Here is a 24,094-nt window from a genome sequence, read left to right as displayed (position 1 = left end):
TCTTCTCACTTCTATTTTTTCCCCCACTTTCATTAATCATTCTCAAAATACTATGGGGCGAGAAGGGGAAAAGATTATAAATACTCACAAAAAAAATGCATTAAGTAACAATGTATTTTATTTTCCTAACTTGTTAGGAAAATATTTTATTTTGATAATATTAGAAATTTGATATTCATGTTCTATATTATTCAACTTCTACTTTCTTTCTTTTCTAGTTATTGTATCCTTGTATTATTCGTATGTTTTATGTGCCTAATAGATTTATGGAGTGTATAATGTATTTTATTTTATTAATTAAGTTAGCACACATAAGAATTTATCACGCATAAGAACAATGAGGAGTATAAATACACACACATAATTTTTCTGTCAATGGCGGTTTAAAACAAATGGAAACTTCTTGCCCTTGCCAAACAAATTTAACTAAAGGATCCAAAATATACTGAAACTCTTTAAGAAGGGTTGAAAGCTTAAAACATGCAAATACACTAATATGCACAAGGTTGTGCGTGCTTGAAAAAAATTCATGGCCGTTACACCCACTTCCCGTTATGTAATATCCGCTACTCCCGCTTCTTGTTATACCCGTTACCATTACATTACGCTACCCACTACTACAATTTAAAACCATAGTAGACCTAAAATAACTTGGAATGAGGTAGTGAGGAAGGATTTAATAGCCCCTAATCTAGTAAAATAAAATGCTCTTGATTGGATATATTGGAGGAAAAGAATTAATGTAGCCGACCCCACCTAGTGAGACTTAAGGCTTGTTGTTGTTGTATATATATAGTATAATGTTTGTAACCTTTGATAGTTTTCATTCTCCGTATTGGGTGTATTTATGGCTAGGGCACGAGTGTTTGTGCAATTTTGATCTTTGTCGTACTATTATTTGATTGTATATAGACTATCAATAGATAAACATTACATTTTTTATGAAATAAGAATTAAAATTTCTTTTTCTAGATTGAGGTGAAGAAATATTTAATTGTTTTAAATTTTAAATTTTTAAAATATAATTTCAATATCATACATATAAATAGGGCTGTACACGGTTCGGTGCGGTTCGGTTTTGGCCAAAACCGAACCAAATTTGTTGGTTTTGGGATTTTCGAACCGAAACCGAAACCGAAACCGAACCGAAAATATGCTCCAATTGAAAACCGAGAATGTGGCGGTTCGGTTGCGGTTTTTCGGTTTTAAACCGATTTTTTTTACAAAAAAAATAACCTTTATTTCTCAGCTCTGAACTCTGAAAGTGAGGCAGAGCCAGACGAGGGATGGCCCGGAGTGAAGACTAGGGACGGCCGGACGGGACCACGGGAGCCAAGAGGGAGGCAGAGCTAGACGAGTGAGTCTTGGCCGGAGTGACGACGGACGCACGACGGAACTGAATCACAGAGAGTTGAGAAGAGAGGAAGAAAAATGAGGAAGGAGGAGGAGGAGGCGGAGGCGGGAGGCACGCTGGTCGCTAGCACGGCCGAACAGAGTGTAGACTGTAGAGTGTAGAGAGATGACTCGTGAGGAACAGTCGAACAGAGTAGAGGAAGTGAGGAACCGACTACCGAGGCTTGTGGAAGAAAGAAGAGGAGGAGGCGGGAGGGGAAACTTGGGAATGGGATTTGGCCTTTGGGAACTAGGAAGGGTGAAGCCCAAAGGCAGCTAAAATTGATTGAAAAGTTAAATTGTGAAAAGTGAAAATAAATAATAAAAAAGTTAAAACTTAAAACTTAAAACCCTATATATATATATATATATATATCTTATATTATTCGGTTTTTCGGTTTTTTCGGTTCGGTTCTACACAAAAACCGAAACCGACACCGAAACCGAATTTTTTTATTTTTGTAAACCGAAAACTGAAACTGAAACCGAAAAACCGAACTGTTTATGATTTTGGTCCGGTTTTCGGTTTTTCGATAATTTTTGTGCACCCCTACATATAAATATCACATTTTAGTTATTAAACATAACTATGTAGCTCATGCACTTCTACAAGAGTCTTGTGTGTGTCTTATCTATAATATTGACATTGTTTGAAATACTTTTTGATACACATATGACACTTTAAATATGCCAATAATTTTAAGTATATATTTTTATTGTCTACTTCAACACCTCTATGGCATTCCTTGGAATTTTTCAAAAAAAGTTTAAGATATGTTTAAGACATAAGAGTCATACATTGCAATTTCATTTTGTTTTATTTTGCTCATAAAAAAAATCATAATTATAAAAGAAGAGTGATGCAACTTTTGGTTTTTGAAAAACTATAATAAACCTAATTACATTTCCAAAGGAAGTAGTCACATATTGAGATTTTTTGCACAATAAAAAAGAAAGAAGAATATGCATGTTTATTTATTTGAATTTTATATTTGCCATGTTTTGTAAATACTAAATTTAATATCTGCAATAGGTAATATATTTGAATATATCAGTGCATGATGTTAATCAAACTTGTTCGAGCTGTATCATATTTTACATTTTAAGATTTGTTATGTCCCTCTATGTGTCCTGTATTGTAGTAGTATTCCATATTTTGTATCTTTTTTATGTAACTTTGAAATATTCATATTTTAATTTATAAATTTAATTATGACAATGTATTATTATTTCAATATACATCTGAATTATAGTAAAAACTATCTAATTGCAATATTGTACAATGCATGTGACATATTGACTAGTATATATACATATACATTATCTTTGGCTCTTAAAATGAAATAAGATGGGAATGGAAGACCTATAGCATAGGTGTATAGTAGTTTACAAAAGAAAATAATAAAACAGTAATATTGTCTCAAGTAAATGACTACAAAAGTTAGTTTTATCATTTATGCCAATCAACAGAGAATACAATGGGATTAGACATTCCCACAGCGAGATTTGAGAGTTTTTTAATTTCATATTGATTTGAATAGTACAAATTTTGCATGGTTATTTGTCATAAAACAATGCCACTTTTTTTTAACACTACTGCAAAGTCATATATATTGACATTTCCATTCCCACTCAAATCCATTCTACAAGTCAAACCTACATATGTAATGTTAAAAATATTCAACATACTCTAAAAAATAAACACCTCGTGCATAAGGCTCCCACACCATTGAAGGTTCGGGTCAGACATGATTGAGAGATTGTTTCTGTGGGTCAAACCTCCAACCTTTTGGATGTACCACCCTAACCATTGGGGCAAGGGTCGCCCCCAGATTACATGCATTCATATATTGCTAAAAACATATTCTTCAAAAAAAATTTACGGGAACTGTTTGTATCTGGGGACCGAGGCCTCTACTAGACCCCCTTGTCTTTGTCTCTGTTTGTTGCCTTTCTTTGTTTCGTAATGCACTTTACTGTTCCATTTGTTCTAGGGTTTGCTCTTAACATGTAAAGGTGACACAAGTCATGCTAGGTATGACATTTTCTAATCACAATAGGTCAGTATCAACACTTTGGGCATTCAAGGGAGCCATACACTAATCAGCCATATTTTCTTTGGTTAACAAGCCTTTCAACTTTTCAAAGTTCATCATACCTATAATTCAATGTATACTCATTGCCCAGCCAAAGACAAAAGTTACTACACATGAACATGGCGGGATTGAATTCTGTATTAATTAATCGCATAGCGGATTAAATTCATATCACAGTTTCAAGATTTGCATAGCCAGGATAATGTCTCGTTTTGCCAACAAAGAGAAGGGTACAAATTGGAAAGGGGAACAAGAAAAGAGATACTTCAACACAATTATCGAACCCAAATATAAACCCAAACGAGAGAGAGAGAGAGAGGTTACATCGAGATACTCTTTAGCATCGAGGGGAGAAGCGAGTTCGCAGTAAGAGACTAAACCCGAGATCATATCACTGTCGAGAGCCAGACCAGTTTCCATTCTCTTGCAAAGATCCACCAACGCCTTCTCCAGCCATTCTCCCGGCGACCCCATTCTCCCGCCCTCTCTCTCGGCCCTCGGGACAGACTGAATGAACGCGTAGAGCTTGGTTTTTCGTCTTTTACATTCTTCGACAGACGGGACTGGTTTGCCGATATATATCCATGATGTTCTGAAACACCGTACCGTTGAGATCATGCCACGTCACCATAAGATCACGAGCTGGTGGGCCCCGAGAAAATGAGATGAGAATCGTATGATAATCGAACGGTTCTCAATAAATGTTCACAGAACCCGTCAAAGCATTGGCCCTGTGTCTTATCTCTTCTACCACAGGAAGACTTCCACCGGACTGGGCTCACTGCACAGAGGAGCCAATCCTCTTCGCAGCAATTCCCCCATCAGTAGCCCATATCCTTGCAGCAATATTCCATTTCTTCCAGGCAATGGCTTGCAACGATATGGATTTCGTGCGTCCCCGGTAATTATTTTTCTCTCTCCTCTGCTGTAAAAGAACTCCCTGTACGGCTTGAGGTTGTTACTAGGGGATTTGCTTTCGATTTCAGCTGTTGGAGTTGTATTTGAATGGTTCAATTTTGTGGGTTCTATTAATGGTTCTAGGATTTCGGCATATTGTACAACTGTTGGTTGAAGATGGACAAAAAAGATCAGAACTGCCTTTTCTTTAATGAAGTTTTTGAGGGGGAATTTTGCTTTGGATTTCAGTTGTGAGTTGTATTTGAATGTTTCGATTTTGTGGGTTCTATTTTTGGTTATAGGATTTTGAGTTTATTGTTCAAATGTAGCTTGAAGAATGTGGAAAGAGAAGGCCGGAACAGCTTTTTCTTTATCTGGGTTTTTTGTGGTTTGATGAGTTAAATTATTAATTTTGTTATAGCAGTTAATTATTTGTTTATAGTATAGGAATGAGACCTACACTGCTTCCTAAACATGTTGCTGCTGTTGTAAAATATCGAAATGATCCTCTCAAGGCGCTTGAAATATTCAACTCAGTGAAGAAGGAAGATGGGTTCAAGCATACCTTGTTAACCTATAAATGCATGATTGAGAAGCTTGGATTTCATGGGGAGTTTGACGCCATGGAGCGCATGCTGTCGGAGATGAGGATGATTTTCAATAGTAGTTTACTTGAAGGAGTGTATATTGGAGCCATGAGAAACTATGGGAGGAAAGGAAAGGTTCAAGAAGCTGTTAATGTGTTTGAGAGGATGGATTTTTACAACTGTGAACCGTCAGTTCAATCATATAATGCAATTATGAATTTATTGGTGGAATATGGGTATTTTGATCAAGCCCACAGAGTGTATATGAGACTGAAAGATAAACGGATTGTTCCTGATGTGTGTACCTTCACGATAAGGATAAAATCATTTTGTAGGACAAGGAGGCCCCATGCTGCTCTGAGGCTTCTTAATAACATGCCTTCCCAAGGGTGTGAGTGTAATGCAGTTGCATACTGTACTGTGATAGGTGGGTTTTATGAAGAAAACTGTCAAGTTGAAGCATATGTACTGTTTGAGAAGATGCTTAGGCTAGGTATTTGTCCTAATATAGCCACATTTAACAAGCTTGGACACAAAATTTGTAAGAAGGGGGAAGTCAGAGAGGGTGAAAAGCTTTTCAACAAGGTTTTCAAGAGGGGAGTGTCTCCAAATTTATTTACATATAATATCTTTATCCAGGGGTTTTGCCAAAAGGGCATGCTTCATGATGCTGTAATTTTGTTGGAGAATGTAACAAGGGAAAGCCTAACTCCAGATGTTGTCACTTATAATACAATAATCTGTGGCTTGTGTAAGAATCATAATGTTGCAGAAGCTGAGCGCTATTTGCATAAAATGGTCAATGAAGGTTTTGAGCCTGATGCTTTTACCTACAATACAATCATTGACGGATATTGCAAAATGGGTATGATACAAAATGCAGACAAAATTCTCAATAATGCAGCTTTCAAGGGGTTCGTGCCTGATGAATTCACATATTGCTCCCTGATTAATGGGCTAAACCAGGATGGTGAAATAGACCGTGCCATGGCTGTATATCATAAGGCACTGGGAAAAGGACTCAAACCTGGTATTGTTCTTTATAACACATTAATCAAAGGGCTGTGTCAGCAGGGACTTATTTTGCAAGCTTTGAAGCTGATGAATGATATGTCAGAAAATGGTTGTAGTCCCAATATATGGACTTATAATTTAGTTATTAATGGGTTGTGCAAGATGGGTTGTGTATCTGATGCCAATAATCTCATTGGTGATGCTATATCCAAAGGGTACCTTCCTGATATTTTTACCTTTAATACATTGATTGATGGTTATTGTAAACAATTGAAGTTGGACAATGCAATTGAGATTGTTGATAGGATGTGGAACCATGGTGTTAAACCTGATGTAATCACGTATAACACAATCCTGAATGGCCTCTGCAAGGCTGCAAGGCCTGAAGATGTAATGGAAACATTTAAAGCAGCAGTGGAGAAAGGGTGTGTTCCTAACATTATCACGTACAATATATTCATAGAAAGTCTCTGCAAAGCTCGAAAAATAAAAGAAGCTTTAGAATTACTGGAAGAAATGGAAAATAAGGGTGTGACTCCAGATGTTGTTAGCTTTGGCACATTGATAGATGGGTTTTGCAAGAATGGAGATTTGGATGGAGCATACCAGCTATTTAGAAGAATGGAATGGCAATATAAGTTTTCACATACCACAGCAACATACAATATCATGATCAATGCATTTTCTGAGAAACTAATTATGAATATGGCTGCAAAGCTTTTCAGTGAGATGGGAGACCGGGGCTGTTCCCCAGACAGTTACTCTTACCGTGTCATGATTGATGGTTTTTGCAAAACAGGAAGCGGCAATTCTGGGTACAGTTTTCTTTTAGAAAAGATCGAAAAGGGGTTCATTCCCTCACTCTCAACATTTGGACGTGTAATAAACTGTCTTTGCTTTGACCAAAGAGTTAATGAGGCAGTTGGTATCATCCACCTTATGGTACAAAACAATATTGTCCCTGAATCTGTTAACATGATTTTTGAGGCTGATAAAAAGGTGGTAGTAGCACCCAAGATTGTTGTGGAGGACATGTTAAAGAAGAGTCATATAACTTATTATGCTTATGAACTCCTGTATGATGGTATTAGAGATAAGAAGCTACTAAAGAAAAAATTTGCAAGAAGGTGAAAGAAAAATTTTGCAAGAAGGTGCTCTAATGATTTCAGGAGGAGGCCTCTAGGTATTGATAGATCAATATCATTATTGGAGAGAGAAAACCATGCCCCTTAATCTGCATCAGAGAGACAAATGAAAGAAATTTCAAACTTTTAAAAAGTTGGCTTTTGGCAGCTTCTGAAAAAGAAAAAGTTACTGCAGAATTTCATGGTAACCATCTATCTCAATTTGTTCATTAGCTGTAAAAAACAAATGCTCTCCATACTGTGCTCAGAAAATCTGATCTAGTGTTTATTAGGTTTTTCAAGGTTTAAGCAGAGTTACTTCTGTGATTCAGCTAACCAAATGACTTACTTTTGTCGAGCGGAGGCATTGAGGTATCTTTAACTTTGAGAATCACAATTTAAATATTAAGGACTCACTTTTTTATCTTGAATTATCTGAAAGGTCTTCGTTAAGCACATAGATTGCATGTGACCTCTTGGTCACTCATTAGCCACTTCCACGGCTTGGTGTCAACTTCACAAACTCCCATGAATTCCACTTTTGAAGCAACTAGACATAATCCAAAATCTGAAAATTAAGGCTTTGTTTGCCCTTGTTTTAAGGACTTTGATTGTAGAAATTGATAAACTTCTACACCTGGTCAGCCAGCCCCAAGATATCGGTCCTGTTTATGATTTGATTATAACCAGATTAGCTGTATAATCCAAGGTTCAGAGCTGCTTTTCTAGTTCAATATGAAGGGAAAAATAGGTTCGAGCCTTTTGGCTGTGGATCTGTCATATTGATGTATCTTGGCAACAAATTTTTGAAATCCAACGGCGAAAGCACTCTGCTGGGCAGGAGAGCAAATGGGATTAGATACCCCAGTAGTCCTAGCTGTAAACAATAAAATACTAGGCACCGTGCGTATCAAGCCGGGCAATGCTGTAGCTAATGCATTAAGTATCCTGCTTGGCGTAGTTTCATTAATCCAGAGATTTCAAAAGAGAGTTTACCTATTTTGTTTTTGTTCAAAAAAAGTGGGGAATGTACATTTGCTCAAACAATTCCCAAATGACTGTTTTATGCCTTTAAGCATGCATGGAACTTTTGATTATGTCTTAACAAAAAAAAAAAGAAAGGAAAAAATAAAATGATGAAATTTAAATGATGCCAAAACCAGCTGGAGGAACCTTTTTGACCATCAGTGATGATTAAAGGGTGTGTTTGGAATGACTTGATGATTTATGACTCAAGTAAAGATTTTTTTTTTTTAATTTTTGAAAGAAGAAAAAATTGCTTGGTTGAGAAATTTGAGTAAAACATCTCATAGCCATTTTTCTAAGTCATTCTAAACAAACCTGAAGCTGAGTGGTAAAAATGATTTTTTTGGTTAAAATAGATTACTTTCAATTACTGAGAAAAAATTTACTGTTTGATTGTACACCAGGTAAGTTCTTTTTACTGGTCAGTCCAAACAAGCCCTAAATGTCCAGATTACAATCTGAATTTTTGCTTTTAGGTACCTTTCCCTCACAATCCATGTACCTCATGCTATGTGTAAAAAATAGTATTTTTTAGTTTAAGTTTGTACAACCAATATAAACTATTAATAAGCCAGCCCCCACTAAAATTGACTGAAAATTTATTATTTAGAGCTAGTCTCTACATCAAAAACAGAATATGACATAAGTAACATTTGTGAGGGTGGGTCATGGGCTTTTCTTTATAAGAGCAATTTAGTTAAAAAAATGTTATGCATCTTTGCTACTTTTATGATTCTTCACTGCTTTCAATATATAATATTAAATTTAAAAATTGGTAAAGAAAATAAGCAGAAGAGGTTATTATTTTGAATTTGCAAGGAAAATAATTACTAATATTGCCTATATATATAAAATATATTCAAGAATAAAATGGTTTCTTGCCTTATATCATTTGCAAGTGTTTTGATAGCTTTTGTGGAAAGCAGCGAGTTCATGTATCAGACAAGTGCCAGATGTCTACTTAGCATTTACTGCTGCCTCAGGATTATTTCATAGTTGCTCTTACATTATTGCTTTAGTAACAGATAATAACCATAGTTTTGGTGACTCCATTGAAGTCTTTTCAAATCCTCTTGTCCCCGTAAAAACTTGTTTGGTTTGTTCTTGTAGCTGTTCCTAGCTTGCAGTGCAATAGAAAAAGAAGAAAATTTGGTATTCTTTGTGAACTGAAAGGCATTTGTTAATGATGATTGAAATGACACCCTCAGTATGAGGCCTTCTGATGTCTAAGTACCCCTAACTTGGGGATAAATTTATAACAAATCTTTATCGACTGAAAAGGAGTTATTTTTAGCTGGAGAACCAAATCATGTTTTCCTGCTTTTCCTTATTTTTTTTCCTCTTTTATTTTTTCTAGTTTTGATTATTCTAGTTATTTCCCTTCATAACCTTTGTTGTTAATTAAAATTAATACATACCCATTTAGTGGTTGGGCTCCCTGACAACATAGTTCATCTACCACTTTTTTCATAGGGGAAGAGGCTGCAAGAGCGCTTGCTCGTATTTTTTCATGAGAACACTCCATTCAAATGCCATGCTTTACAAACATACCCCCAGTTCATTGGAAACCTACTTTATCTGATAACACTTGAAGAAGATTTTTATTTTTATTTTTTTTATAAGGAACCATGAAGAAGAGGCAGACATCAAGGGGATGCCAGCCCATGGTACACTGAATCAAGCACCCAGAAGGGTATCACACAAATCAAAGAGTACGTCAAAATCATTAATAATAGTCCTACCATGCCAGCTATTAACTGCAGTAAACCAATGTTCTCTGCTGATTTGGATTGTAGAGGATGAATTTTTAAACACTCACCAATTCCTCTCTTTCCAAACACACCAGAAAATTGCAAGGGGAATGAGAGACGAAGCCTTTCTCTTCACCTTTGTGGCTTGAATTCCTTTCCAGGCCCAGAGTTCCCTTCCCACAGAGTTAGAGATAACCCACCTTTGTCATATTAGAGACAGACCATATTCCAGAGATTTGTTGTCCAAGCACAGTGAAGAAGGATTTGCTCAACCGATTCTGCGTCCACCATGCAAAGGGGACAGACTTTAACAAGATGATTTAATTGACTAGGAGTATCATCATGAATGAGATTAGTAGTCATTAAGTTGCACAGGTACCATTGGTTTTTGGCACGTATTCCTCTTTGTACACACACAATCTATTAATGTTTTATGGTGTACAGATTACCCATATTATACCTCTCTTTCCCTCTGCAGCTGGTGATTATCCTCATAATTTATAGATCAGAAGGTACATCTCTTTTGTTCTCGAACACAATCTGTCTTGTAATAGTTGGGTGAGGCCGTCTTCAGGTGCTGCAAAGTGATCTTTTGATGGGTTTTTGTCGACTTTTGGAAGGTTGAATGGAGGATTTTGAAGTGTTCGTATTGGCAGGAGGTACTTTATGGTGATTCACACAATGAAGGATGACAAATTTTTGGAGTTAGGGCTTGCTTGGAAAGGAAAAAGGTTTTTGGGGTTTGTTTTTGGTGGATCAGAAAGAGATGGTGATGGTGATTGTGAAAGAATTTTGTGCATTTGGCTAGGGTTTTCCTTGCTGGCGCTGGTAGAGCTGGCGAAAAAGAAGAAAATTCCATATTGGAAATACTACTTAGAACTTCAAGAAATATGAATTGGGGAAATGATACATAGGCTTCCATGTCTTGTCTTCAGGTATCCCTTGTTTCAATGATAACTTTTCCAAGAGAGAATTCACAGATTGGCTATTTTACCTTCATCTTTATTTTTGAATGCAATGGAATTTGACAGTTGGGGGGGGGGGGGTTGGGGTGGGCTTGTAGTCTGTATGGCTGAATGGTGGGATGGACCAAAGACAATAAGGTAAATCTCAAACCATCTTTTGGTTTAGAATGAAAAATTTGTTAATATCTATTAGATTACCACTTTACCTAAAAGCTTAAGCTGTTAGGTTGTGGGCCAACAATGTATATGAAGTCTTACACCCCCACCCCCCCCCCCCCTTCCCCGCACACATTCATCCTGACAGTGCATGGAAAGAAAAACCCTGTGTGTCAGTTGTTTGGTTTCTAAAAACATTTCTTTAATAGGCAAATGGTCATGGAGGCATAAAGTTATAAAAAGTATTGTATTCATAGGAATGGGTGGGATACTAAGGGAGTGGAATTGGTTCTCTTGCATGCCCTTAGAAATTTATCTCTCAGATTTCTGGTTTCTTTCATCTCATTCGTTTTTCTGTTGGTGCTGGGGATAGGGTTCATTTTTGTAAAAATATTTGGGTGGGTGAGACTTCATTGGAATACCTTGTGCCTTGATTGTATTGACTTTCATCTGTGCATGATGCACCTATTTCTGAATTCATTGTTCTGAGAGGGGTCTTGTTTCTTGGGACTTCCATTTATTTAGGAGTCTCAATGAGAGAGAGAAAGAGAGAGAGAGAGAGAGAGGAGCTTACTTGCCTGTTGAGCATTCTGAATTCATTCATTCCCAAAACTAGAGGGGATAGTAGGCTTTGGATTGGAGACTCTTCAGGTTCATTCTCTTCAAAGTCTTTTATTGTTCATTTGACCAAGCCTATTATTCCCAGTCCTTTTCATCTCAATGAAATAGTGTGGAAGGCTGCTGCTCCTTTTAAGATTTGAGCTTTCATATGGACTGCTCTCAACAGGTTTAATACAAATGACTTGCTTCAGATTGGGAAGCTTATAAGACTCTCAATCCTGACACCTGCATGATCTGTGGCAAGGAAGGTGATTATTTGCTGCATTTTGGGCTATTCTTTTGGGATTTTAAGGGTATCTTGCTGTCAGACATCCAAAGGGGGTTGGATGGCAGCATTGGTGTAAGCACTTTGTTTCTTTTTTCCTTTGATTTTGCTGCGGAGGGTCCTCTTTTTCTTGTAAATTTTTTTCTTTTCTTGCATTAATGAAGATTTTGTTATCTAAAAAAACAAGAGACATTATAGGGAATAAGATAATTCTTGAAGAACAAGCAATAAACATAGGAAACAAGACTAGAACCTAGGACCTCCTGGCGACCTGCTCTAGCCTCTAATGCCATGTTAGAATGACACTTTACCTAAAATCTTAATGATGTGGGACAAGAAGCAAGACCTTGGGATGATCCTTACTAGAAAATTATTAAGAAGAGTTGGGTCAAGGAATTGTTGAATTTAGTTAGTTTATTGTACGCTTAGTATTAATTAGTAGAAGATTATGTGTATTTCAGGGTTCTTTGTAACATTTGAGTAATGTAAAGGTTTGTTTGTAGTTCATGTTGTTTTAGGGGTATACGTGTAATTCATGTGAAGTTGGTTTCTTATAAATAGTGCGTGAAAGTCATATTGTTCGAAGTTTGAATTTGAATTGGAATTGAACATGAGTTTTCCCCTGGTATCACCTCTCTCTTCCCCTTTTTTCCTCTCTTCTATTTCTTCTAATCTCTCTCACGGCTGCAGAACCTTGATGCTACCCCTGCATCATTTGTTATCAGAACTCAGCATCTCCATTCTTCCATTTCAATCTACCCATTCTCCCTCACTCTTCTCCTCTTTTATCCTTCTTCCCCCTCTCCTCTTCTCCTTCTCTTCTTCTCTGGTCTGTTTCTAATTCTCTTTCTTACTCTCGGTTCTTCTTATTCTCTTAATGGTCTGTTCTCCAATTGCTGTCGTTTCTACTTGCAGCAGTTTTTTACCTTCTTAATTCTTCTTCTCCTTTTTGCCTTCTCAGTTTCTCTATTAATTATTCTCTCTGATTTCTGATTTCTGATTTCTTATTTCTTCCTCTGCAGGTCTCTTCCCTTCTCCTTTATTCTTTCTTCCTTTTGTTCTCCTTCTCTCTCTATTTCTCTTCTTTTATTCTTACTCGCTGACTCTAATTCCTGGTTCCCTGCTTTGAAGGTTTTCGGTATTCAAACCAAAAAAAAAAAAAAAAACCTGAAAAAGCAGTTCTGAAAACAAATTCAAAATTCCAGTCCTGTCTCCATTTTCAAAACACCACCTTCCAGACCCCTTTCTGCAACACTACCCATCTTATTGAAAACAGAACTGCCTGAAACCCTCTCCCTCAAACTTTCATCGCCATCTGACCACTGGAGGAACTCCCATGTGCAAGCCAAACATCTCCAGTTGTCGGCTCTTCGAAAATCCTAACCTTATGTGTTTTTTTCATCACACTACCAACACCATTGAACTCCTCATTCCCTGATCTCCCCTTGAACCAAGATTCATCGCCAGAGTCTTGCCACAGGTGACTCATGTGCCCCACGCACCCACAACTTGCGAGTGGGAATCCGCCAGAGTCTTCTCCTCCTTCCAGAATCACGAGAAATTGATTCTAGCCATGAGAAATTGGTGTTTTCTCCTGAGATTTTGATTTGCAGCATGCTATTTTGGTTCCAGATGATATTTTGCAAGCAAGTGTGATAATTTGATAGGAGAAGTGAGAAATTAACCCTGCCAGCACTAAAGACCAGGTTCTACTGCTGCATTTTGTGAATTTTCAAGGTGACTTTGTTTCATTTCAGCATGACACTCAAGATCTAAGGTGAATTGAAGATAGTTCTAGAAAATTGGGAGTCAAGTTTACGGTTTTGAATGATTAGATAGAGAATTGAGGGGAAATTGTGTTAAAGAGCTGTTTGTGATATAAAGATGCAGTGTGTGTGTGTGTGTGTATACATAAATGAATGTATGTATAAATTCAGCATCCTGATGACAAATTATGGGAAAAATGAATGCAATTCGCCAAACTTTGGGCACAATTTTAGGCCTTTCAACATCTTCCTCAAATGTGGAGAAAAGGTTTGCAAAATCATCATTAATGGAAGATGTCCAATGAATGTTGTTTCCATAAATGGGATCACTCGAATGCAGCTTCATCCGGAACCTCACCCAGATCCTTATGCGTTATCTTGGGTTGATAACTCTACTATACATTTTAGTGAAAGATGATTCGTTCCTATCCAAACGGGTGGGCGCAATATCCTACCTATGAAAATTGGTCATGTACACCTTGGTTCTCCTTGCTTGGATGACTTGGGTGTGACTCAAGGGCTTGAGAACATGTATGTCTTCCACTGTAAAGGGAAGAAAATCATTTAGAAATCTGCTCTACCAATCAACCAAGACAAAGAATCAATCAAATTTACTCAACTTTAAAACACTACAAGCGAGGAAATGCATGTGTTGAAGACATCCAAAGTGTTTTAAACATTCCTATCATTGAGTTTGTCATTCCTAATATATTCATTGATGCTAATTCTCAACTCTAATCTGTGGTGCTGTCAATAAAACGTGGTTTCTCATCTAATTCAAGCACTGGCTTTCAAAGAGTCCAAGTTTGCTTCTTACTTTTGATCCTCCAACATTAATTCAAGGCTGAATTTTTTCTAACTGGGGGGAGAGTTGATGTAGGACAAGAAGCAAGACCATAAGAAGATCCTTGCTGGAAAAAAATTAAGAGTTGGGTCAAGGAATTGCTGAATTTAGTTAGTAGTTTATTGTGTTTAGTATTAATTAGCATAGGATTATGTGTATTTTGGGATTCTTTCTAATATTTGTGTAATGGAGGGGGTTTGTTTGTAATTCATGTTGTTTTAGGGGTTTATATGTAATTTCATGTAAAGAGCCATTCTTATAAATAGTGCGTGAAAGCCATATTGTAGGCAGTTATTGTTGAATTTGTTAATTTTGGTCTTAATACCCTTTGCTTCAGGTTTACTTTCATTATATAGAAGAGATTTACATAGTTGTTGCCTGATTTTTAGCACTTAAATGCTGCCAGATTTTCAGCATTATTTACAGCCTAATTGCCTGATTTTTAGCACTTAAATGCTGCCAGATTTTCAGCATTATTTACAACCTAATCAGCATTGTTTACAGGCCATTATTTACAGCATAATTGCCTGAATTATCTCCGTTAACCTCCCCCCTCAAATTGATGTTGGTGAATAAAGAAGCATCAATTTGTCAACCAAGAACTGATGTCGTTGCCGAGAAAAAGCTTTAGTGAATATGTCTGCAGTTTGACGTTTGGTGGAAATGTGAGGAAGAGTAATCACTCGTTTGTCGAAGGATTCACATATGGAATGGCAATCGACTTCGTTATGTTTCGTACGCTCATGGAAGATAGGATTAGCAGCAATCTGAATAGCACTGGTATTATTAGCATGAAGAGGAGTGGAATGAAGCTGAGAAAAACCAAGTTCACCCAATAACCCACAAAGCCATGTGATCTCAAAGCATGCGGAAGACATAGCATGATACTCAGACTCAGTGGAGGACTTCGAAACTCTGTCTTGCTTCTTACTCTTCCAAGAAATGAGTGCATTGCCTAAGAACATGCACCAGCCAGTAACAGAACGACGAGTATCCGCACATCCGGCCCAATCAGCATTACTATACCTCACCAACTGTAAGGAAGATTCCTTAGGAAAGAACAACCCGCGTGTAGAGGTGCCCTTCAGATATCAGATAATGCGGTGGACAGCAGCTAAATGAAGATGTTGGGGAGCCTGCATAAATTGATTGACTTGCTACACAGGAAAAGAAATATTAGGACGAGTAATTGTAAGTAGTTCAAACTCCCAACAAGCTGCCGATACAAGGATGGATTTGAGAGAAGCTCGCCTTCATGGTTTTAAATTGCGGTAGCAGGTAGCGTAACGTAACGGTAACGGGTGTAACGGGAAGCAGGAGTAGCGGATGTTACATGACGGGAAGTGGGTGTAACGGCCGTGAATTTTTTTGAAGCACGCACAACCTTGTGCATATTAGCGTACTTGCATGTTTTAAACTTTTAGCCCTTCTTAGAAAGAGTTTTAGTGTATTTTGGATCCTTTAGTTCGAGTAACTAAGTTATTTGGTAAGGGCAACAAGTTTAGATTTGTTTTAAACCGCCATTGATAGAAAAATTACATGTGTGTGTGTGTGTGTGTATTTATACTTCTCATTGTTCTTATCTATGGTAAATTCTTATGTGTGCTAAATTACTTAATAAAACAAAATACATTATACACTCCATTAATCTATTAGACACATAAGACATACAAATAATACAAATATAAAATAGCTAGAAAAGAAAGAAGGTTGAAGTTGAAATATATAGAACATAAATATCACATTACTAATATTATTAAAATAAAATATTTTCCTAACAAGTTAGTATTTTCAAATTGTTAATTAATGCATCTATTGTGAGTATTTAAAGAAATAGTAAATTTTGTATCAATGTCATCCTCTTTATAATCTTTTCCCCCTCTTGCACTAGGTATATTGAGAATGATATATGAAAGAGAGGGAAAAAGTGAGAAGAAAAAGTAAAAAATAAAATAATTTTTTGGTGTAACAGTCCTACAGCGGTTATGCAATAGCCATAGTGGCCTTTACGTAATGATTGCAGTCCGTAACGGCTGCTACGGCTGTGATTTTGCTTCCTACCGATTTCGCGGTGTGTAACAGTATCGGTAATCCAAAAAATCATTACGTAACAGTGTTACGTAATGGTCGTGACCTTTATTTAAAACCATGCTCGCCTTCCTCTTGACGAAGCTTAAGATTTACCTTCAAGGGAGTAAGAACAGAATTACCCAATTGGAGACCAGCCAATGAAATCACTTCCTGCATGTATTTGTGCTAGTGTAACAACATACCAGGCGGAGTAAGTTGCACCTCAAGGCCTGTAGGAGACCAAGATCTTTCATGTGAAAAAAGGCCTTGAGATGTTGTTGTAATTGTTGAATTAACTCAATATCAAAGCCAGCAATTACAATGTCATCAACATATACTAGAAGCAATACAATTCCTCCAGAAGTCTTGCGAAGAAAAAGAGAGGAATCAAACTGACTCTGAGTAAAATGAAAAGCAAGCAGGGGTAGAGCGAAATTTATCAAACCATGCAAGCGGTGCTTGTTTCAGTCCATGCAAGGATCGGCATAGCCGACAAACCTCTGAGGAAGGTGTAGCAAACATGACGGGAGGTGGAGACATAGATTTCTTCCTTCAAATCCCCATGTAAAAAAGCATTCTTCACATCCATCTACTGGAGAGACCACCCCTTTGACACAGCCAGTGCCGAGATAATTGGCACAGTAGTCATTTTGGCAACAGGTGCAAAGGTCTCTTCATAATCAATACCATACTCGTGCCAGTTCCCATGAAGCCACGAGACGGGCCTTATATCTACCCAATGACCCATAAGACCGAAACTTGACTGAGTACACCCATTTACAACCTATAGGTTTGACGCTAGAGGGACAAGTCACAAGATCCCAAGTGTGATTATCTTGAAGATCTTGGATTTCTTCTTGCATGGCCTGCTGCCAACATGCTTGGGTGGCTGCCTGGGTATATGAGTGAGGAAAAGAAATAATGTCGAGAGTGGCAGTAAGCGAGGTATGAGGAAAACCATACCTATCTGGTGGATGTGTAACCCAGGTGGAGCATCGAGGAACCGCGAAATCATATGACAGATCAATGTCTGGAAGGGGCATTGAAGAAGGAGGAGGACGTCGATGATACACCACACCAAGTTTAAATCGCTCAATAGCATAAGACACATCATCAAAAGCGGGAAGAAGAGTAATGGGGGCATCAGAAATAACCTGAGACTGAAAGAAATATTGATTTTCGAAGAAAATCACATTTCGGGGGGAGATCTGGAATTTGTTTGCATGAGCATCATAACAAACAAATCCTTTCTGAGTAGGACTATATCCCATAAAGCACAAGTGATAGACTGGGCAACAAGCTTGTGATGCTCAACAAGTGGTAGATGAACAAAAAAAACACACCCAAAAGTATGAAAGGATTGATACTTAGGAGATATGCCAAATATTTGAAAATAGAGAGAATCATAATTTAGGTGGCAGTAGACAAATGATTGATCAAATAGACATTAGTAGATAAAGCTTCTACCTAGAACTTAGAAGGTACAAAAGAATCAATCAACAAAGTACGAACGACATCTAAGAGATGACGATTCTTACGCTTAGTGACTCCATTTTGTTGAGGGGTATAAGGACAAGAATACTGGGAAATGATCCCCTTTTGCTGAAGAAAATTCTGAGCTGAAGAAAATTCTAAAAAGAATGAGACATGTACTCCCCCCCTGAGTCGGAGCTTAAAGTTTTGATACAAGTATTAAACTGTGTCTCGACAAACGCAACAAATTTTTGAAAGACAGAAAACACGTCAGCTTTAGAGCGTAGAAAATAAATCCAAGTGAATCGACTATAATCATCAATAAACGTCACAATTAGTATGCACAGTATCAAAGCAATTAGAAGCACGACTACCATGCACAGGAAAAGGTAAAGTTTACTTTTACCAAGACAACAAGTTGCACAATCAAAAGATATAGGACAAGAAGAAAAGGAATCTTTATTGCCCAAAAAACCATGTTTCAAAAGATGAGCCAAGACAACAAAATTAGGATGACCCAATTTCTTATGTCAGACTTCATTATTATTGGCAGTAGCCATACAAGCAAGAGAAACAACATTAGGAATAGAAAATTGTAAAGGGAATAAACGTCCCACTTTAGGCCCCTTCGCGATCACCATCCCCAACACCTAATCCTACACAAGATGACCACCACAAGAAAAATGAACATCATAGTTATTATCTATGAATTGTCCAACAGAAATCAAATTGGTAGACAATCCAGGACAAAAACATTGCGAAATGAAGAGCCTAAATTACCAATAGTAATAATTGGAAGAGTGAAGGGGAGCTTAGGCGCAACGGTAAGGTTGTTGCCATGTGACTTGGAGGTCACGGGTTCGAGGCGTGGAAACAGCCTCTTGCAAAAATGCAAGGTAAGGTTGTGTACTATAGACCCGTTGTGGTCCGCCCCTTCCCCGGACCCCGCATTTGTGCACCGGGCTTCCCTTTTTTTTTTTAGCAATTGGAAGGGTACTGCCATCAGCAATTTGAATATTTTGTGTGCCTCTATACTAACGAACACCATGGAGACCCGTCATATCAGTCATATGATTAGAAGCGCCTGAATCAACAATCCAAGAAGTTGAGTTAGTAGTCGTGCCTTGCAGGCCTAAGGTCGTAAAAGCGGACACAATCATTTGTTGGAACATTGCTGGTGTGAGAACAAACGAATCAAAGCTTACAGTGGGTGGCACAGAAGAAGAAGAAGAGGACTGAACAGCAGCCTAAAAAGCTTGGGATTGGCGATTTTGAGGCCACACTCGACAATCTTTGATGATATGGCCTTCTTTCTTGCAATAGTTACAAACTTTCTTAGGACAACCACGAGCAATATGACCAAATTCCTTGCAACTGAAACACTACAACTTGTTCCTCCCTCTCCCTTGTGCTACATATGCTACATTCACAGCCTCAGAAAATACCTTCTCATAAGTCATACCCATATGAGTGGATAACCATTGTTCTTCATGCAATAAATCTCCCAAACAAATATCCAAAGAAGGAACCATATTATGGTTCAATAAACTGGCTCGACCAGGCTCAAATTTAGGTTGAAGTTTCATCAAAAACTGATCACGTTGACTCTCAGCATGAACCGCTTGAAGAGCCACAAGTGTCGTAGGGGGAACCTTAGCACGAACAATAGCAGAATACTCACTCCAAAGATTAATAAAACCAGAATAAAATTGTTCAATAGGTAAATTACCTTGACTGTCATTGCTAATTTCCAACTCCAATTGGAACTTCCGAGAACTATGATCTTGGTGGTAAATACGGTGGAGATAATCCCACATAGCTTGAGTTGTTGTAAAACAATGAAGATTAGTCACAAGGTGAGACTCAATCACCCCCAACAGCCAAGAGATCACCTTAGCATCCTTGACCTTCCATTGTGCAAATTCCTTTTCATCAGTGGGAACTTGAGCAGAACTATCAATATGATCTGATAATTTGTTCCCTTTCAAGAACATTTTAAATTGGAATTCCCACGTAGAGAAATTCCTTCCAATAAATCAAACAATAGTCTTTTCAATAGACATGATGAAAGGCACTAAAAAAAAATAAGCCTAAGCAGTCAACCAAATAAATGAAAAGCTTAACTCAAATCAGGTCCAAATCCAAATAATAAGAGGTCCACAAACACAACCAAATTACAAAAGCCCAGCAGAAATAAAAATCCCAGATCAAACACGGAAGCCTAACTCGAAATACCTGCCCTATGTGAAAAACAACACAGCAGAGGAAGAAACACAACGCCTTCGTCGATCACACCAGGAGGAGTCGAAGCTATTGACCACCACAAAAACTGCCGACAGCCACAAAGATGTGCAGTCATCACGAGAAAAATACAGAGATGAGTAGCCCACAACAAAGGACAGTGTGCGCAACTAAAAAAAAATTCCGGCAGTCCCAAACAAAACTCAAAACCACCAAAGTGGACACCACAGAGAAGGCCGATGCCCATGAAAGCAAGAAAGAACTTGCTGAAACTAAGAGAGAGAAAAAAAATAGCGATGAGAATCGCACCCACTGATTAAGACCAAAACGACGGAATCAAAATAGGGGCTCTAATACCATGTTAATTTTGGTCTGAATACCCTTTCCATCAGGTTTACTTTCATTATATAGAAGAGATTAACATAGTTGTTGCCTGATTTTCAGCACTTAAATGCTGCCAGATTTTCAGCATTACTTACAGCCTAATCAGCATTATTTACAGCCTAATTGCCTGAATTATCTCCGTTAAAAGAATTTGAATTAGAATTGAACGTGAGTTTCCCCTTGGTATCTCCTCTCTTTCCCTTCCTTCATCTCTTCTATTTCTTCTAATCTCTCCCATGGTTGTAGAACCTTGATGCTACCCTTGAACTATATAATAAATATTATTTAACTGATTTATGAATTTCATTTGTATTAACTGATTTACTAAATATGTTTAGTGGACATTATCTTACAAATATGTTTGATGCACATATTATATTACAACTTCTCCACCTTATACACAACTTAGATGTATTTACTTGTAATATATTAGTCCTAAAACTTACACTATTCTGTCTATTAATCATTTCTAAAGCTTTATAAAAGAATTTCATGTTTTACTACTTATTTCCATTATTTTTTCAAAACGAAATCGAAATTTCCATGGAAATTTCTGTACTTTTGGAGCTTCAAAATTTGAGTCGAAATCGAAATCTAAGACCTTGGGTGTAAGTACTTCCTTTGTATTGTATTAGACAATTTTCATATTTGAAGTCAAAATTGCAGTTTGGTTTCTTCTCTTCTCCCTCTTCTTCCTCCTTTCTTCTTCTTGTTCCTTTCCTCTTTCTCCTTTCTCTTTCTCACTGTTATACTTTGCTCTGTCTCTGATTTTCTGTTCTGCTTTTTCTTTGTGTTTCTGCTCTTTCCCTCTTTTTTCCTGTTCCCTCCCACATTCGCCCATCTTCTTCTCTTCTCTTAATATTTCTCCTGTAATTCTCCCTCTCTGTGTTTCTCTTACTGTCATGTATCACTCCTCTGCATGAAGGGTCAGCGGATGTATTTACTTTTAGGAAGGGGGTTTGGGTGAAAACTTGGCAGTGAGTAATCATTATAGGGGTGTCCAACAACTTAACTATCCCACCCAACCCAAACCAAATCAACCCAAAAAATCAGTTTCAAATGGTTTATGAGTTTGACAGTTTTTCATTTTGCATAACCCAATCATATGGTCCGGTTTGTGGGTTTAGTATCAAATCCACCTAACCCAACCTGCACCACCTCTTTGTGTGTGTGTGTGTGTGTGTGTGTGTGTATACATGTGTATTATTACTCAAAAACTTATAAAAAATGCATAAGATGGACTATGAGATGGACACCTGCATTTTGGAATGTTCTAATTTTTATGTTTTTAATTTTATTTTTATTGTACTTATTACAAATATGTTGTTTTAGTCCTTTTGGATGACAAAAATATTGTTAATGGTATGCGCACTAAAAAATAGGCATAATATTTTTTTGATTAGTTTTGGAACCTTCTTTATATTGTATTATCAATGTAAAATTGACAATTGTATAGTACTTTATGTGTTAGTCATACTATTAGATATTATTGTTGTTTTTTTTTTTTTTATTAAGAGGTCAATTAATTTAATATATTTAACTTGAAAGACAATAGTTTAAATAGTATATTTTTTGTATGTATATTCAGCAAAAATTCTCACTCATTCCTTTGTATGTATTTTTTTTTTCTTTTCTACTTTGCCTTAAAACAAGTTAAACTGTCAATCCTAACCAAATCACCCAATATTCAACCAGACCCAAACCGCATTCTCAATGTTCGACTTAGGATTGACCTCTTGTCAAACTAACAAGATTGGATCGGCTGAAATTTTAGGCCTAGCCCGACTCAACCAGACCCATGAGCACCCATAAGTCATTGTATGGATGGAATTTTACCCACCCCTGTGGAGAGTAGTAAGAAGTATGTCAGAGCTCATAAATTGATGGATAAGATGGGACTGTGGCATGCTGATCCTGGAAGGAGTGAAGTTTGCTTGGATGGTGCTAAAAGAACAGCATGAACTAGCAAAATTGCATATATAGCTCTATCAACTACGATGGGAAGGGTTTTCTTAAGTAGAGCTCGTCAAGTTTTGTTCTGTTTCCTTTTTCTTGTTTTTTGTCCTTCCTGCCTTGAGGATTTCTTCTCCCCTCTTAGGTTGTATTTTCTCTCTTCTATTTCTTGAAAAAATTCTTTTGCTATCAGGGAAAAAAAATGTGAGGACAATTGTTGACTGATGACAATTAACAATTACACAAATTGGAGTTGAGGGTGTCAGCCAGAGATTTGTAATTTTTTTATAATTATACAGAAGAACTGGATATATGATGCTTTGATCCTTATTGGATTAAATTGATTCACTGATTGTGTCCGACAGTAAAGCTGCTTGGTGTGTTCTTTTCAATTGTGAACTACTTGGAATTCTAGAGGTTGTTATTGGTGCTTGTATACTGAAATCTCTTATATCCTCTCATTTTGGTGTGCCAGAGGCCGCTTAAGAAAGAGCTTCATTACTTGATGACTTGTATTGAGTTGGTTCAATATAAACAGAAGCCTTCTTTCCAACCAGATCATTGAGGGGATATTGACTTTAAGTTCCCTCAAAACATTTTAGACAAATAGAAAATTATTTTTTTTATTAATTTTTTATTCGATCATTTATTTGAAAATTTTATAACCATTACTGAGCTGGGTTTTTTTTTTATTTATTTATTTTTTGGTCATTTATTAGAAAATTTTAAAACCATATCTAATTTGGGATTGCACGTAAACCTTCACACATTGTATTGCTGCTTCACACATCGTATTCACACTATATTCTGCATTTCTCCTACTTTGTGCTAAAGATTTCAGGCTAGGTTCTAATAATTTCTTGATTTGTATTTTTGTAGGAAAATATCTCAAGCATGGTAGAAGAAGAGGCATACATCCGGATGTTAATACTGCCCTCTAATTCTTCAAGGGATCATCTTTCATTCATGATTTTTAATTAAGGACCAGATGTCAGGGGCAAAGGCATATAGTTTGCAATTTGAGGCTTTTATTTTTGCTATATAGAGGTGATGTTGGATTTTGTACATCTAAAAGCAAGTTCATGGTGCTTACAAAGGACATGCATACAAGTTACGCAAGTTGTGTGGGAGCATAGATTGCATAGAAGGGCTAGGTGATTTTATATTATGTTTTGTCCAAGTTTGCATAGATCCAAATTCCCAACTATATTTTCAAGAGAAATTGGTGTGATTGCCCCACCACGTTTTACCCGTTCAAAAATTAGTGTTTCCCTTTTTAGCTTTGTGATTCGGCCTTGATCAAGACTTTTGATGTAAGTTGCTTCTTACGATGTATGTTGGATGGGGAGTTGGTTCCCCTTCGCCTGGGTATGCTCGGTGTATCCTGTACATATTCATTTTGGTCAGTACAGATTTACCCTTACTGATCAAAAGAAAAAAAAAAAAAAGTAGTGCTCCCTTTATGTGTC

At 37.1% G+C, this 24,094-nt stretch overlaps 2 protein-coding genes across 4 annotated transcripts in view; one reads left to right on the top strand and one right to left on the bottom strand.

Annotated features, from left to right (window-relative positions):
* The window catches only part of LOC131146276 (uncharacterized), a 14,848-nt gene extending 10,537 nt beyond the window's left edge, over nt 1-4,311 (bottom strand). Inside the window, exon 1 of the mRNA XM_058095752.1 lies at nt 3,813-4,311. Coding sequence (XP_057951735.1) covers nt 3,813-4,106 — 294 coding nt within the window. The 5' untranslated portion in view covers nt 4,107-4,311. The remainder of the gene's footprint in view (nt 1-3,812) is intronic.
* On the top strand, nt 3,489-24,094 carry LOC131146275 (putative pentatricopeptide repeat-containing protein At1g74580). 3 transcript variants are annotated; one of them, XM_058095750.1, is made up of 3 exons: nt 4,196-7,315; nt 7,404-7,482; nt 23,505-24,094. In XM_058095750.1, exon 1 carries the CDS (start codon nt 4,835-4,837, stop codon nt 7,115-7,117), a length of 2,283 nt encoding a protein of 760 aa, XP_057951733.1. In that variant the 5' UTR covers nt 4,196-4,834; the 3' UTR covers nt 7,118-7,315; nt 7,404-7,482; nt 23,505-24,094. The 3 variants fall into 3 exon arrangements, 2 of the variants coding, with proteins under 2 accessions (XP_057951734.1, XP_057951733.1); XM_058095751.1 differs by lacking the exon at nt 7,404-7,482 and having other exon boundaries at nt 3,489-7,315; XR_009134289.1 differs by lacking the exon at nt 7,404-7,482 and having other exon boundaries at nt 4,216-4,389.

This window comes from Malania oleifera, chromosome 13 (assembly GCF_029873635.1).
Source record: "Malania oleifera isolate guangnan ecotype guangnan chromosome 13, ASM2987363v1, whole genome shotgun sequence".
Lineage (NCBI taxonomy): Eukaryota > Viridiplantae > Streptophyta > Magnoliopsida > Santalales > Ximeniaceae > Malania > Malania oleifera.
Note: the sequence above shows the minus strand (reverse complement) of the source record. Positions and strands in the feature narration are given on the sequence as shown.

Excerpts from the sequence above, each read along its gene's own strand:
- LOC131146275 (XM_058095751.1), top strand. The coding sequence starts at position 4,835 with ATGAGACCTACACTGCTTCCTAAACATGTTGCTGCTGTTGTAAAATAT.